Source organism: Phaethon aethereus (genome assembly GCF_964289735.1).
Source record: "Phaethon aethereus genome assembly, chromosome: 1".
NCBI classification, from domain to species: domain Eukaryota; kingdom Metazoa; phylum Chordata; class Aves; order Phaethontiformes; family Phaethontidae; genus Phaethon; species Phaethon aethereus.
In genome coordinates, this window is record NC_138575.1 from 165,416,068 (window position 1) to 165,433,773 (window position 17,706).

Genomic DNA, 17,706 nt, shown 5'->3' on the forward strand with positions numbered 1-17,706 from the left:
TCACAGAGGCCGCCCTGCAGCCCCTGCTGCCAGCGCCTGGGCACCCGCACCCCGTACAACTAGTAACTCCCCTGTAGGAGCTGCAGGGGAGGAACCTGGGAAATTTGGGAAATGAATTGAAAAAAGCACGTTTCAGAGAAGTGCGAGACGTGAACTTGACACTGGATTTGAACCTCTTCTCACCAAAGGTGAGAAATACGTTGTCTCTCATTTCCATAAATGAAAATTGGCCGAAAGGAGAGGAATTAGAAATGATGTATCTTGAAACGGGTACCAAAAGCTGTGCCACCGTATACTCAAATGCTGAAAAGCTAAAGAATATAGGAACTTGACTTTATTTAGACAGACATGGTTTCATGGCTTCATATTCTGCTACTGTATTTAAGAAATTCTCGAACAGAAATGAGTGTTTCCAGTGTTTGCCACACATCATAGGCAAATTACAAACTTAAAGACACTAACATAATATTAGCAAGTCTACGTCCAGCAATGTGTTTTTTATATCAATTTTATTTTTTCTTTCCAATCTCATGAGATTCACATAGGCCCATTCCTCGAGCTTGTCCAGGTCCCTCTGGATGGCATCCCATCCGTCAGGCATGTCAACCGCACCACTTAGCTTGGTGTCATCTGCAAACTTGCTGAGGGTGCACTCCTTCCCACTGTCTATGTCATAAACAGTACTGGTCCCTGGACCACTACCCCATGGATGCGACCATCCAACCAATTCCTCACCCACCCAACAGTCCACCCATCAAATCCTTATCTCTCCAATTTAGAGAGAAGGATATTGTGGGGGACTGTGGCCAAGGCCTTACAGAAATCCAGGTAGATGACATCCATAGCTCTTCCCTTGTCCACTGATGTAGTCACTCCATCCTAGGAGGCCACTAGGTTGGTCAGGCAGGACTTGCCCTTGGTGAAGCCATGCTGGCTGTCTCAAATTACCTCCCTGTCCTCCATGGGCCTTAGCATAGCTTCTAGGAGGATGTGCTCCATGATCTTGCTGGGCACAGAGGGGAAGCTGACATGTCAGTAGTTCCCAGACCCAGAGCCCCCCTTGCTACCCTTTTCTTAAAATGGGTGCAATGTTTCACTTTTTTCAGTCACCAGGGACTTCACTTGACTGCCAGGACTTTTCAAATATTAGGGAGAAGGGCTGGGCAACTACATCAACCAGTTCCCTCAGGACTCTGGGATGCATCTCATCAGGTCCCATAAACTTCTGTATGTTCAGGTTCCTCAGGTGGTCTCAAACCTGATCTTCTCTTACCGTGGCAGAGACTTTGCTCCCCCAGCCCCCATCTTGCAGTCCATCCCCTTGAGAGGTGTGGGAAGAGACAGTGCCAGTGAAGAATGAAGCAAAGAAGTTGTTGAGTACTTCAGCCTTCTCCTTGTCCATTGTTATTAGTCTGTCAGTCTTTCTCATCAAGGGGATTACACTTTCTTTGGCCTTTGTTTTCTGGCTGACATACCTGTAGAAGCCCTTCTTATTATTCTTTGGATCCCTTACCAACTTCAGCTGCAGCCGCGCCTTGGCCTTCCTGACCCCATCCCTACACAACTGGGCAGCGTCGCTGTACTCTTCCCAGGATACCTGTCCCTGCTTCCACTGCCTGTGCATTTCCTTCTTGCCTTTTACTTTGACCAGCAGGTCTTGACTCAGCCATGCTGGTCTCTTGCCTTCCTTTCCTGATTTCTTACATCTGGGGATCAAGAGCTCTTTTTCTGTATGGAAAGCATCCTTCAAGATCTGCCAGTTCTGTTCTGCTCCCTTGTCCCTGAGGACAGTTTTCTAGGGGGAAATTTCCAGGAAAAAATAGGGGGTCTTATTGACTAACTCACTGAAGAGCTGGAAGCTTGCTTTCCTAAAAATCAGGGTCCTGACTTTACTTTTCACCATCCCCGTATCCCTCAGGACTGCAAACTGCACCAACACATGATCACTGCAGCCCAGGCTGCCTCCAGTCTTGATATCACCAGTTATCTCACATGTGTTGGTGACCATCAGGTCCAGTACAGCATCCCCTCTGGTAGGGCTGTCTATTACTTGGCACAGGATGTTATCCTCCATGCACTCCAGGGGTCTCCTGGATTCCCTGCAACTACTTTTCCAGCAGATGTTAGGGTGGTTGAAGTCCCCCAGCAGGACAAGAGCCTGTGAGCGTGATGCCTCCTGTAGCTGGAGTAAGGCGGCTTCATCAATAGACTCCCCTTGATCGTGTGGCCTGTAATAGACACCAACCACAAGTATCCCTTTGTTGTCTCAGTACCTGATTCTTACCAATAAGCTTTCAACCTGCTCGTGGATGTTCTTCAGAGACAGCTCTTCACACTCTATCCATTTCTTGATGGCAAGGATGGATCAAACCAGAAAAGATGGGAAGAGCTGTCTAGGTATGTTTACTAGCTATGTTTAGGTAGGATAAAAAGACTACTATTTAATGAAAACAACTTTTCTTTAGTTACAAACAAGCCATAAACACTTGCTTTTTGATTTTTGCTTTGCTTTCGAAGTTCTCCATCTTCTTTTCTGATGAACGAAGCCCAATTTAGCCTCAGAAGAAAAACTTTTGACAGCAGCAAGGAGCTTTTCCACTTTGAAACAATGGGGAAGTGAACTATAACACTAGAGGAATCTGAATTAGATGGAGGTCATGACTGCAGTACAGTTCATGCATTTAAAAAAAAAAGATGTATAAATATATGACATACTTTATTATACAAGCACCACAGTTTTTCACAGCTACAGCTGGTTGCATATCTGTGAATGGAGATAAACGGAAGGTGATGATGTTCAACTGTGTGTTAAGTTCCATATCAAACCTTACTTTAGAACACACTGATGTTAGAATACAGACATGTATGAGATGAGGACTTTAAAACCAGTTACTGTTCAGCAGTTTCCACAAATCAGTTTATATTGATCTTGTGAAGTAAGTTAAATTTGTCAATTTATCAAGTAATTTAAATACAGGAAAGTAATGATGGCAGAGACATATGCCAAAAGCTTCAGGCAGAACTCCACAATTTTATTCCAAAGTCTGATTTGCTAAAAATTACATATTTAATTTTTTACTTCTATGAAGAACTATATGGCATGTTGCTCATTTGGGGTTTGTCTTTAACAAATTGGTAATGGGAATACACACTTACTGAAAGTTAAAGGAGTACAAGGCTGAGTCCAGTTAGGTAGTCTGGTGATAGGAACAATACAATTAATTTTCCCACAACATCGAATTTTGGGTTTATCTGTGCAATCTCTAAATCAAGGCTCATTTTCCCTCCACAGCTTATCATCAATACCTCCACTTCTCTTGAGAAAAAAAGTACCTATTTTTGATATATAGCTTTGTGACTTTTTTGTGACTTTTTTGGTGACTTTTTTTGTGACGTTTTTCTTTTTTCCTGGGGAATTTCATCCAGGCTTTGAGATTGACCAAAGATCTGTGAAACAGACAATGTGTACTGTCTTGTGCAGATTCAGTTTTAACAACATACCATGGTAGTGAATACATTGCATGGCAATGTTCATCAGACATGAGATGAAGCCAGTGCCCACATCCAGCACTAGAAGAATACCATGAACAGGATAGGTTCCTGCCTTGTCCATGATGCCCATATGTGTGTCCTACCCCACCATAGCTACTGATTCAAAGATGGCTGGCGCCTTGGTAAGAATATTCCCCTGATGCACGCACTTTCTAAGTCATTTCACAGAATCACAGAATTGTTTAGGTTGGGAGGGACTTCTTGAGGTCATATAGTCCAACATCCCTATTTAAGCAGGGTCAGCTACAGTTGGTTGTCCAGGTTCATGTCTAGTTGGGTTTTGAATGTTTCCAAAGATAGAAACTCCACAACCTCTCTGGGCAACCTGCTCCATGGAATTTAATGTTTTTTAATTTCCGCCCATTGCCTCTTGCCCTGTCAGTGGGCACCGTTGAAGAGAGCTTGGCTCTTTCCTCTTCATTGGCTCATATCAGGTGTTTATACACATTGATGAGACTCACCCTGAGCCTCTTCTTCAGGCTGAACAGTCCCAGCTCTCTCAGCCTCTCCTTATATGAAAGACGCTCCAGTCCCATAATCATTTTTGTGGCTGGACTCATTTCAGTCAGTCTTTCTCGTACTGGGGAGCTCAGAACTGGACACGGCACTCCAGATGTGGCCTCACCAGTGCTGAGCAGAAGGAAAGGATCACCTACCTCAAACTGCTGGTAACTGCACTCTGCCTAATGCAGCTCAGGAGGCTGTTGGCCGCCTTTGCTGTGCAGGTGCATTTCTCATGTTCAACTTGGTGTCCACCAGGACCCCCAAGTCCTTTCTTCCAGAGCTGCTTTCCAGTCAGTCAGGCCCCAGCATGTACTGGTGCATGGGGTTATTCCTCCTCAGCTGCAGGATTTTTCATTTCCTTTTGTTGAACTTCATGAGATTCCCCTCAGGCCAGTTCTTCAGCCTGCCAAGGTCCCTCTGAATGTCACAACCAGTTGGTGTATCAGCTACTTCTCCCAGTTTTGTATTATATGTAGACTTGCTGAGGGTCAACTCTGTCCCATCACCCAGGCCATTAACAAAGACGTTAAACAGTATTTGCCCAAGTATCAATCCCTGAGGTATAACACTAGTGACTTCCCTCCAACTGTACTTTGTGCCACTGATCACAATCCTCTGGGCCCAGCCACTCATCTGGTTTTCAGTTCTCCTCACTGTGCCCTTTGTCAGTTTATAGTTAAGGATGTTGTAGGAGACAGTCTCAAAGGCTGTAAAGTAGAGGTAAACATTGCTCTACCCATATCCTATCAAGTTGGTTGTCCTATCAAGGATATCAGATTGGTTAAGCATGGTTTCCCCTTTGTAAACCCATGTTGATTACTCCCAGTCATCTTCTTGCCCATGTGTTTGGAATGGTTTCCAGGATTAGTTGCTCCACCACCTTTCCAGGGATCAAGGTGAGGCTGACTGACCTGTAGTTTCCTGGATCCTTCTTCTTACCCTTTTTGAAGGTAGGGGTGACATTTGCTTTCTTTCAGTCTTCAGGAACCTCTCCCAGTTGCCAGTTGGCAGTGCACCTCATAATGACATCAGCACTTGTGGGTGCTACTTGTCAGGCCCCATTAACTTACGTATGTCCAATTTGTTCAAGTGCTCTAAGGTTAGTGCCCTAACCTTGTTCTACTCCACTGAGGGTCAGTCTTCATTGATCCAGACCTTCCCCCTGATCTCTGGGTCCTTGAATTTCTGAAGGCCAGTCTTACCAGTAAAGGCTGAGCTGAAGGTGGCATTGAATACCTCAGCCTTTTCTGTGTCCTGTGCCAGCAGTTCCCCGGCCCCATTCAGAAGCAGGCACACATTTCCCCTTGTCTTACTTTTGTTATCTATGTACTTGCAGAGTTCTTTTTTGCTGCCTTTATCATCACTTGCCAGATTCAACTGCAGGTCAGCCTTGGCTTTTCTAACCCTACCTCTGCAATATTGGACACCAACTCTATACTCCTCTTGGGTCATCTGCCCCTGTTTCCACCTCTTAAACACTCCTTTTTTATAAGTTTAGTCAAGAGCTCTTTGCTTATACCGGGCAGAACTCTTGATGGCTTTGCTTGATTTCCTACTTGTCAGGATAGAGCTTTCTTGAGCTTGGAGAAGGTGATCCTTGAATATCAACCAGATCTCCTGGATCCCTCTACTCTGCATGGCCATACTCCATGGGATTCCTACAATCAGATCTCTGAAGACATCGAAATCTGTTTTCCGGAAATCCAGGATTGTGGTCCTCCTTTTTGCACTGCTTTCTCCTCTTAGGACATTGAACTCTTACCATCTCAAGGCTGCTCCTGACTTTCACATCCCTGACATATTCTTCCATGTTTGTAAGTATCAAGTTTGTTTAGGAGTGTCTATTGCGATAGGAAAGAGGTAATGGTTTTAAACTAAAAAAGAGTAGTTTTAGACTAGATAGAAGGAAGAAGTTTTTCATGAGGGTAGTGAAACACCGGCACAGGTTGCCCAGAGAGGTGGTAGATGTTCCATCCCTGGAAACATTCCAGGCCAGGTTGGATGGTGTTCTGAGCAACCTGGTCTAGTTGAAGATGTCCCTGCTTATGGCAGGGGGGTTGGACTAGACGACCTGTAAAGGTCCCTTCCAACCCAAACCATCCTATGATTCTATGTATCAGGTCCAGCGGAGCACCTTTCCTTGTTAGCACCTATGCCAGGAAATTGCCTTCAATGCACTCCAGAAATCTCCTAGATTGCTCGTTCACTGCTCTGTTGTCCTTCTAGCAGATACCAGGGTGGTTATAATTCCCCCATCATGTGTGTCACTTCCAAATCAACATTTGAAGCAAGAAAAGATTGACAGGCAGCACACTTATCTTGACTACTATCAGCAGGATAGAGTGTCCTCTATCCACAAGTCCTCTCATGTTTTCCCCCTATTTTTAAAGAAAGTCTTCCCATAGGAGACTCCATCCATTCCCTCCAGCTGAGATTTTTCACCCTCTTTACCCACTGAAAAATTAAATTATGTCCTTGCCCCCCCCATCACCATAAAAATGAAGGGTTTTGACAACCAGAAAACATAATGACACTGGCTGCATCAGTCTGGCAGTGCCCTGAAAAATGCTCCGGAAAGTGTTAATGACCTCTTCAGTAGCTACAGCATTCTGAACACTTGTTTCCAGCAAGGAGAGAAAGAATGTGAAAACAGCCCAGGCAGGATGAATAAGAAAGGGTGAACAGCAACAGGCTCAACAAGGACATTTGTCCCTTGCAGTCCTAAGGGCTCCTGTAGCAGAGCCCTGGAAGCAGCAGCACAATGCTAATCAAGAGCAGATATGCTAGATGACAAGAGAACAGCATCACACACTTTGCCATGGAAACAAGGCATGAAAACAACCAGAAGGTTGTTTCCTTTTAAAAAGGATACAGCACAGGTAGAGAGACAGATCAAAAGCCAAGTGAAGAAGTAGTTTGTATTACATATAATCTCAAAAGTGTGAGGAATAGCTAAAGAAGAAGATGCGACACATCTGAGCTACTGTATCTTTCAGATCACATGTGGTCTTTTCCCATGGAGATTGTGGTCTGTCCTTGGTGAGGGCTCTTCTCTGAAAATCAGAAGTGTCTACATCATCCCCCCATGTAAGCCGTGTGCTCTGGCCTGGCAGTACGATTCTGGTGCTGGGTACTCTGCTGACCTCCTGCTACCAATTGCCCGACCTTCCTGCCCTCCCCTACGCTGACAGAGACTTCTTGACAGTGACAGATTCTCCCTAGTTGATGACAATGACGTGCTTAAAAACAGCTACAACTTAGCCCACCTGCAATGTGCACTGCACTCTCGATAAGCTACGGGTTGCTGTTGACAGTGAAACCTGGCAGTGCCCCCGCTCCTGTGCTGCTGTTGTAACCTAAGTCTGTAAAGAGGAGAGAGTTGATGGAGTCTGTGGGACCTGCACATCTTACCCAGGACCCCAATCCACTTCCCTCACCCTTACTCACACTCCCTTTCTCCCCATCCTTCTGCATCTTACTTCAGAAATAATCCTCCTTTTCTTTCGCAGTGAGAAACTGCAAGCCAGTAATCCACCATACACACTGCACGGGCATACATATGTACTTACATATACATGGAGTGGTTTGGCTGTTTGATGCCAAAAGTAAGGGCACTGTTAATCATCCTGTCTCCCTGCTGCTCTCCTGACTGCTAGTGACAACAGGACCAAAGTTTGGGAAGGAGCTAGCAGAGCTAGGTCAGCTGTCCGTACTGGGACGCACAAGACCCTGCGTGCAGCACTGCCAGTGCTTCTCTTTTCTGCCGTGGCCAAGTGCACCTGGAGCCTTGTGTTAAACAGGGCTCTCGTATGAAGAATGATGAACCCTCCAAGGCAATCGTCGCAATCATGACAAAGGAGCAGGAGTGTGTGTAGAAGCATGAAAGAGGTGGAAGTCAGGGATTTGAATATGGTAAGTTGTCCCTACCCTCAAGCTGCTTTTCTTTTGCTGCAGCATTGGAGAACTCCCTCAGAATGACGCTGTCTGCATGTCTCTGCATTGTACAAATGCTGGAAAAAGTTGTCTACACAGCAGCAGATAAATCACAGGCAAATGCAGTCAGGTATTTGGAAGAGCCAGATAGATATTTGTCTAAATTCACCTATTTCCAATCAGATAAAGTATACCTAGGATATTTGCAATAGAGAAATTTACTGTGCAGTTTAAATATAAACAATACAGATAATAAACCAAAGCAGTCATAAATTATACAATGCTGTGTAATCTGCTTAATTTGTAAAATAATAAGTGATTAGGTTATTCTATAACAATTACTAGTTTTACTCTAGTATATACAGTAAATTAGGCTTTGAAACTGTTTTCACATAATTAATTCTTCTTATGTGTAGAACTTTTGTTGCTTTTTAACCAGGGTTTTGATTTTCAGTTGATGCCATTTCATAAAAGCATTTAGAACCGAACCGAACCGAACCGAATCGAATCGAATCGAATCGAATCGAATCGAATCGAATCGAATCGAATCGAATAGAATAGAATAGAATAGAATAGAATAGAATAGAATATTTCAGTTGGAAGGGACCTACAGTGATCATCTAGTCCAATCGCCTGACCACTTCAGGGCTGAAGAAAAATTAAAGCATGTTGTTAAGAGCATTATCAAATGCTTCTTAAACACTGACAGGCTTCGGATGTCAACCACCTCTCTAGGAAGTCAGCTCCAGTGTTTGACCACATGGTCAGTAAAGAAGTGTTTCCTAATATCAAGGCTGAACCTCCCCATTTGTGAAATATTGTTTTAATATTTATTTAAAAAATAACAAAATATTGAATGCAACACTTCCAAATGTTACATTTCTTATCTCATTTTAAGTTAAAGACATGAGAAAATTAAGATGGCAAGCGTAAATGTACATTATTTCTTTTTTAAAGTTTAAAAATCCAAAAGTAGGAATCATGTGAATAATGCTAAGACTATAAAGGAAGAAAACAAAATCTAAAGAAGAAAAATTAAGGTTAAAGCCCTTACCCATTTTGCTAAAGGATATGCAGTATTCCTCAAGATCAAAGAATGATGAAAGGTTCCTCCACTAATGAGGCAAAAAAGATAAGCTAGGGGTAAAATAGTCACTAATTTTGATAATGAATGTGTCCCTTCTGTGTACATACTGCTGGGTGCACTGAAACACATGGAAATAACATTAGAAGACATTCATATGACATTGCTGTTCAGACAGACCAAATTGTTTTAGGAGAAATGTTTCTTATTTTCCTCCTTTATTCGATTTTCCTGAATTTTCAATTTTAATGGGCATGCTTATTTTTTTCTTTAATTCTTCTGTTTTCCTCAGATTTTATTAGATGGATAACTTGTAAGTTTTTCAAGCAAAATCAGGAGTGGACATTATAAATAATGCTTGGAATTACAGCCTAATATTTCCCTTACAGAAAAATAGTTTAATCATATCTCTGATTGTTATCAAGTCAATAACAATTTTTTGTCAACATTGTACAGTGTATTTTTATATGCATGTAGAATAGAGATGGAAGTCCATTTCAGATGTGCTGAGTGCCACTCTTTGTGATAGCTACAACTTTAAGTGATGGATTTCAGATCTCTATCATGACCTGATTTATATAAAAGGTTTATAATAAGCATTTTCTAGCATTAAAATTTTTGTAAAATAATGACAAAATTAATTATTTTTTAATATAAGTTCAAAGAGTTTGTGAACTCACTTCATGTGATTGACTAATGCACCCTAAGAAAGCAATCAAAATGCAGTAGCTATGAAGTAGTAGGCATAAAGCTGTTGTATTTCTCTCTTGCATCTCTTTAAGTGTCTTAACTTTTAAAGCTATGAAAGTTACCAAATATCCAGGCACAGCACTTCCTGCAATTAGAAATGCTGTTAATCTGGTCTTTTGTTGACAATCAAGCTTACTCCCTTCCAAAAATAAAAACTGCAATTATACTATAGTTTGCAGGTGTATGTTTTGTATGTATTAGGGATTATCAGAAGATGTTTTTCAACACCTTCTTTCCATTCTTTTTTTAAATCTAAAAAAATTAATTGTTTTAGGGCACTTCTACAGCACTTCATTTTCTGGAACGGCATGGAATAAGGCTGTGTGACTTTTTGCTAGAGAGACCCAAATAAAAAGTAGATACATAAAACAGATCTTAGAAGGAACAGGAAAAAACTCACAAATATTCTATTTATAATGCTTGTGAATATGTCTCTTCATGGGAATATTACATTTAAAACATCACTATATTACAGCAGTTCTGACTGTTTAAATGTTTATAGCTAGTCATTTAAATCAAAAATAATAAGAAAATAAGGCTCTAAATACAGTCTACTAAATTTTTCTTCCTGTTAGCATTCTACAAGAAAGATCTTGCTTTTTTCCTAATATTAACAGATTTAAAAAAGACCAAGACAAGGCTCTTTTAGTACAATATAATTATGCATATTTTGTAGAAGACATGTAACTTAGATCTTCTTTCAGGATTAGATGAAGACCACTGAAAGGACTTGAGAACTTCCAGAAATTTGACATTTTCATTATCTCCAACTGTTTGGAAAACTGATTCAGTGAAAGTCATCATCAGTTAGAACATAGTGAATCCTATTAGGGCACCCTCAGCAAGTTTGCAGATGACACCAATCTGGGTGCTGCGGTTGACACGCCTGAGGGATGCGATGCCATCTAGAGCAACGTGGACAAGCTCAAGGAATGGGCCCATGTGAACCTCATGAGGTTCAACTAGGCCAAATGCAGGGTCCTGCACCTGGGTTGGGGCAACCCCCAGTATCAGTACAGGCTGGGGGATGAAGGGATCAAGAGCAGCCCTGCCAAGAAGGACTTGGGGGTACTGGTGGATGAAAAGCTGGACATGAGCCAGCAATGTGCGCTCGCAGCCCAGAAGGCCAACCATATCCTGGGCTGCATCCAAAGAAGCATGGCCAGCAGGTCAAGGGAAGTGATTCTGCCCCTCTACTCCACTCTGGTGAGACCCCGCCTAGAGTCCTGTGTCCAGCTTTGGAGCTCTCAGCACAGGAAAGACATGGACCTGTTGGAGTGCGTCCAGAGAAGGCCACAAAAATGATCAGAACAATGGAACACCTCTGCTGTGAGGACAGGCTGAGAGAGTTGGGGTTGTTCAGCCTGGAGAAGAGAAGGCTCTGGGAAGACCTTATTGCAACCTTCCAGTACTTAAAGGGGGCCTATAAGAAAGATGGGGACAGACTTCTTAGCAGGGCTTGTTGTGACAGGACAAGGGGTAATGTTTTTAAACTAAAAGAGATTTAAACTAGATCTAAGGAAGAAATTTTTCACAACAAGGGTGGTGACACACTGGCACAGGTTGCCCAGAGAGGTGGTAGATGCCCCATCCCTGGCAACATTCAAGGCCTGTTTGGACAGGGGTCTGAGCAACCTGTTCTAGTTGAAGGTGTCCCTCACTGCAGGAGGGTTGGACTAGATGACCTTAAAAAGTCCCTTCCAACCCAAACTGTTCAATGATTCTATGATTCTATTCCAAAATTTTGTAGGCTTATATTAAATACAAAAATATGTACAAGAATTTTACCAAACCTATAGTACAAATTCCTCACTTCCAAAATTAGGAAACGCCAGAATTTGCATGATTTTAATTTTTTCTCTTGTGTTTCTTATTCCTACATTTTTATATGCATATATAGCTTTTAATATCATGGACACATACTTCATTTTCCTCCAGATCCCCAAATCAACAGTGCCCAGAATACACAATGAACAACTAATCAGTATTCCTTTTCATCTCTTTGATTCAATATTAATCCCAAACACCATTGATCTTTTAGGAATCAAGAACAATAGTTTAATGTGAAGTTTGGAGGAAAGATTTAATTATAAAGCCTTGTGACTTTTCTCTTTCTCTTCCCTCCTGTTCCTATCCCCTTTTCCTTCAGCTCTTGCGTTGGACCCATTTCACTTTCTCTCAGGTCTTGTTTGTTCCACTCTGATGGACCTCTCAGGTGCTGCGTTATCCAACGTGTGACAGCACAAGTCTTCACACACCAAAACAAAACCATGGCTAAGAAAGACTCTCTCTTACAGACAGCTCCCTCAACCAGCTTGACCTATAGCTGCTGAGGCAGCGTGCACACAGAGAAAGGGATGGAAACACACAGCTGAGGACAGTGCCACAGCAGGACTTGGGCAACCCAGGGTGAGACTGGCTTAAGATGCCGTTGAACCACACTGTGAGTGACACAGGCACTTGCCCTTCCATGGCATGGCACTGTGCCACTAACCCATGCATAAAGGGAACAGAAACACGCTCTTACGCTGAGGACAGTATGCTCCATCCACACCAGCACTTTGTAAATCTTGCTCAGATCTCTCTTTGTCCTTCTGTCTTAACATTGACAGCGGCTAGCATAAGGGTATGGAGGTAACAGGAAACCATTTATTAGAACTTGTAAACAAGTTTCCGTAGGTTGCTTGTTTGTTTGTTTTTCCTTAAGTAAGTCTTAAATGTGTTACAAAATACTTGTGCATCCATTAGCCTGCACAGTTGCCCTCAGTGGGGATTTCCTTGGCTGTATGCAAGCTCAGAGACAGGCACGTGGCAAATCAGGCTGAGCACAAAGCAGCACAGGATGAATCTGTAAGGTCCTTTGAAGCAATAAGCAGCATCTTTCCCCATTATCCAGCTCTTAAGAACTACATATCTTTTTCCGATTATCTTATGAATGAATACTGTTCTTGTTTTGTATGATGCAGCTCTTTTAAGCCTCCCTTATATCTTCATGAGCATACACACAGAAGTCTGCTAAAAAATTTCTGTTCCAACTCCTATAGCTAAAAAGCACAGAGTCCATTATGAGCATAAATAGTACATAAATGGACATACATAGACTATAGGAACACAGAACAAAACTGTCATTAAATATATGTCAATATAGATATGTGAACATATATAAATAAGTATGTGAATAGTTGCACAACCCACACATCTCCACTAGATTCTGCAGAATAGCATAGAATAATGTCCAGGTATAGAGATGATGAACAGGTGCCGCACCTATTTGTCAGTCAGTGGAGCTGTGAGAGGCAGCAATTAAAGGTTCTGAATTCAAAACAGGAAGAACAAAGGAAAAAGAAATTCCAGCTGGAGACAGCATGGCACTGGTCTGCTGACCCAAGCAGAAAAGGGCACAAGTTGTAAATTACTGGAAAAAAGAGTTTTGTAAAAGGAAGCCACAGTGTATAGGCATTAGTGGTCTTTCCACATCACACAGAGCTTAAAGTATGAATATACATTGTATTTAACTATAGTTATCCATGCAACTTGTTAGAAAAAAATCCTTTACATATGGTTATTTACACAAACATACAGATGATTAGATAAAGAGCTGTATAAATAGATGTATCACTAAGCAAGATACTCTGCTGATTCTCATATTAACCTTTGCATACGTATATATCATACTTCCAAACATTTAAAGATTTTTCTTTCTATTTCTGCTTCTTTAAAACTCATAAAAGTACTGTGATGAAATTCACTTTTAAAACTGCCAAGACTGCTGCATGCCTAAGCAAGCCATTATTTGCTACCTCATAATCATCTTTTCTACGTCTGTTAGAATCACTGATGCATTAATTGCTTATCAAAATTTGAAACGGTTCATGAGTCATTCTGAAGATAAAATAAATAAATATTAATGAGCCAATTCAACAGAATTCAAGTCCTCTGCCTCTTAAAGCTGAAAGACTGTATTTATTACATGTCAGAATTAGGTCTTGATACCTAATATATGGGCAAATACGAAATATACTTAAGCCATACTCAGCAAATCAGAACTGACTGACTAGATGACCATGTTTCAAGGGATCAACGCATCATACTCTTATTTGACAAAATTATAGATCAAAGAGAGAAAGGACTGGTCAATTATAACATAGAGATTAAGTGAAAGATAAGTCTAAATGCATAGGTCTGATGCAGATTGAGTGAAAAATTAAACATTTAGTTTTTAAAGTTTGGAAGTGATTCTTTATAAGATCTTAGCACAACAGAATTAAACACTTGATCTTCAAACACACACAATGGCACAAAATATCATTACATAAGGAATATTAGTATTCTTTACATCATACGAGGGAATGGGCGAAAGAAGGCGTAGAGTTTTCAGGAGTATCAAAATAAAGCATTTTGGTTTGGATCAGTCTGAAATTTTCATTACGCCAAAACACTGGGTAGAGGGCACTTCACCCATTTAATTTTTTACTAAAATTGAGTGATATATACTATTTTAGAGAGTGAAAACTTTCATTCTGAAAACATGAGTGTGCTGAGAGATTTTTAAGTCTGGGCCAATGATGGCTCACTGCTGAAAATCCAAGTCTAAAACTTTTCAAACTAAATGACCCAGGATGAAACAGGAAACAAAATTCCTTTCCTTGAGCCTTTACTTTCTTATTCTAGTTTGTTCCTGAAAATTGTAGGCAAAAAAGATCCCCCCAAAAATCTGAGGAGGAACAGGGAATATCCCTAAAAGGCAACTGTAGCTCTGAAACATATTAGGAATTAGACAGACACCAGTGAGCCACTTTTGAGCCAAAATGTTAGTGAAAAAACCTTTTAAAAAATCACAGTTTTTCTCAAGGAAGTTCAGCAGCAGGAGATTCTGGCTGATGTCGCTGGCTGGTATAAAGCAGATAAAATGGGAAATTCATAGAAATGGGGAATTTCCCTGTTACTCACAGACCACAAGCAGGACGAAGAACCCATTTTAAGAGACTGTAGGTGATAGTTAGAAATGAAGAATCCTCTATTTATTATATTAAGTCAAGTTGTTTACTGTCAGAGGTCATATCAGCTGCTTAGCAGAAGATGCTGCTTCCCCTTCAGCTAGTCACGTAAAGAGGCAAGCTGTGGTAGTCCTAGAAGTATCACTGCACCTCAACTGATGCCACACCACCCTGATACCCAGACACCCTGTTTAGACCCATCTATGCTGTAAAACTAAAGACATGTCCTCAGACCAAGATCTAAACACAGAATATGTCACTGTCAGTGAAGTCTGCATGTAAGAATACAGAGAAAAATACAATTACAAAATGTGCTGTGGATTAAATATAACAGATGAAGAATTAAAATTTTGCTACTTACATAGCCTTCATAAATTTGCAGATACGTTCTTTCTAATGTGTAGCTAAATAACATGTATTTACCGAACAGTATCTTAAAATTCTTCACTTCATGCATTCACAGATAACATAGCTCTCACATAACTTGCTTTTTCTCTTCAGTGGATGTAAGGAAGAATGTAGTTCTTGTTACAAATGAACTGTGCTACTTTATCTGAAACCTCAAAATTATGTAAATAATATATGCAAAGTCATAGCTTCTTTAAGACAGGCCACTGGTATCTAAACGGATTGTTTAAATTTATTGTTATGTGCATATAAGAGAACAATGAAGCGATTAAACAGTTTTCTTATGTTCATGAAAACATTTTTTGTGCTCCTAGAAATTATTCTCAGTATGTCATATAACAAGTTTACATCTGCAAACAAATATTATTGCTGAGATTTAACACTCATTTACACAAATGTCAGGTTATTATTCTGTTTTTATAAAATATTTGTGGAATTAGCTTTTCACCAGATAATTTACTTTCCTCTCATTAATATTTTAGGCTTCCAAACTTAATGACACATTCCATTGTTCACCTTTGTTCGGCAGAACTTAACAGATGCAGTTGTAAAGTTAAACCTAGAGCTATTCAGTGCATCTACTGAAAATGTTAACTTCTAAATAAAACACGTGAAGGAATAGAAGTTTACATTGGATTACGCAACAAAAATTTTCACTCAGCACAATTTTGAAAAAAGCTGTGGTTTCATGCGAAATGGGAAAAGATAAATTCCACACAAGAATTCTTTTTGTTTTGAAAAGCCTTTAGCGTAAATGCTGCCAAAATGTTGAATCTCCACTTGATGTTAAACTTGTAAACAGAACATGGGAAATTAGCAGGTCATGTGCATGATTGTAAGAAAAATTGGCAGTGCTGGAAAAATGCATTGTCAAATAAAGCTGAACTCAGATACAGATGTGATTATCACTATAAAAATGGCCAAACTAGCCACAGTTATCGGTGTTACATTTGTTAGGGTCACATTGCACCAAGTGTGAATAAACCAGCTTCTTACCTGCTCAGATAATTCTGGCCCATTGATACTAGCCTGTATGAGAGCGTCATTAACAAGTGAATGAAAGTTTAGAAGCACTTGCTCAATGTCATATGTTCCACTCATTGCACTTGAGAGCTCCTCCAGGGACTGAATATATCCCCGCCAATGAAGATCAACTTCTGCCATGTTAGCTAAGCAGCCTCGGATGACATTGAGGCAGTAGCCCATACAGGGCTTACTTAAAGTCAGCCCTTGGCAATGGGGACAGTACTGCATTCTCAGCAAAGCTCTGCTGCAGTCTTTAGAGAAATGCAGATGATCTGTTGTATTGATCACTTCAATCCCCAAATTCAGAGCCTGCAAGAAAGTCCGGCTGGGTAACAGTGATCTTCCCATTTGTCCTACGGCCTTTTTGGGAATGTTACCAAAGGGTCTGATGTCCCTTCTCACCATTCGGAGGCACTCCGCATATTCAAGTGAAATGTCAGTCAGACCACGGTTAATCACATGGTTGTAGACTACTGGGAACAGGGTGTCAAAAAACCTGTTGACAAATTCCTCTGTGCTAACGTCTGTGCCAAACAGGAAGAGTCCAACATCTGTGAAAAACTCCTGAACACGTGTAGTAGCCTCAGCAGCCATGTTTCTATATCTGTTGCAGAAAAGTGTGCTTGTGTAATTCTCAGCCAGTCTGATAAGCATTTCAAAGGTTTCTGTAAGAAAAAAAAAATCATTATTTTAAAATTTAAAAAAATAAGGAATTAGAGTAAGAACTTAAAACAATTACCTCAGGACATCTTACATTTATCCCAAATGCATTTTTGCATTAGAATTTATGAAGAGACAAACTTCTCACAAATCGTGACAACTGTCTTTTGTACATAGGCAAACACCTTACAAGTAATGTTGCAACAAAATTAATAATCCGTATGTTTTCTCGGCAGGATATATTAAACAGCATAAAAAAATATAAAAGGAAACCAACTGTAAGCTGAGTTATTAAGTTAGAAAATACAACAAAGCCCTACTGTACCTGTCTATGTATATACATACATTGGCGCTCTCAACTCATGGCTCATTCTGCAAGTTGCAATAGAAAGTTAAATGCTCTCAGTCACTCCACTTCAAGTGATTCCTCTTACCATCCTAAACGGGTAGGCAAAAGTAACTTTGAACAATTTGAACAACTCTTCCATTCCATTAAAACTTAACTTTTGAAAGACCAAACAGTTTTGTCCTATCTTCCAAAGGAAGGAGATGTACCAAACACACATGAGAACGTGCTTTTAAACAATGTTGTTTGGTCTGGAAATTGCTATGGTCAAGCAAAGTGCTGCAACATGCAGAATTGCTCTCCTCGGGCACTGTGATGGATACACCCTCTCTCAGCCTCAAGATCTGCATAACCACTAAAGCCTGAATGGATAAACGTACATTTCATTTCATGTGTTAGGTGGCAATCCTTAAGTACACTGAGTAGTTTTTAATAAAACAGTTAAA

At 40.7% G+C, this 17,706-nt stretch overlaps 1 protein-coding gene across 1 annotated transcript in view; it reads right to left on the minus strand.

Moving 5' to 3' along the window:
- The window catches only part of GPC5 (glypican 5), a gene marked incomplete at its 3' end in the record, with an annotated part of 785,572 nt that overhangs the window by 634,508 nt on the left and 133,358 nt on the right, over positions 1–17,706 (minus strand). Inside the window, exon 3 of the mRNA XM_082011503.1 lies at positions 16,225–16,919. Coding sequence (XP_081867629.1) covers positions 16,225–16,919 — 695 coding nt within the window. The remainder of the gene's footprint in view (positions 1–16,224; positions 16,920–17,706) is intronic.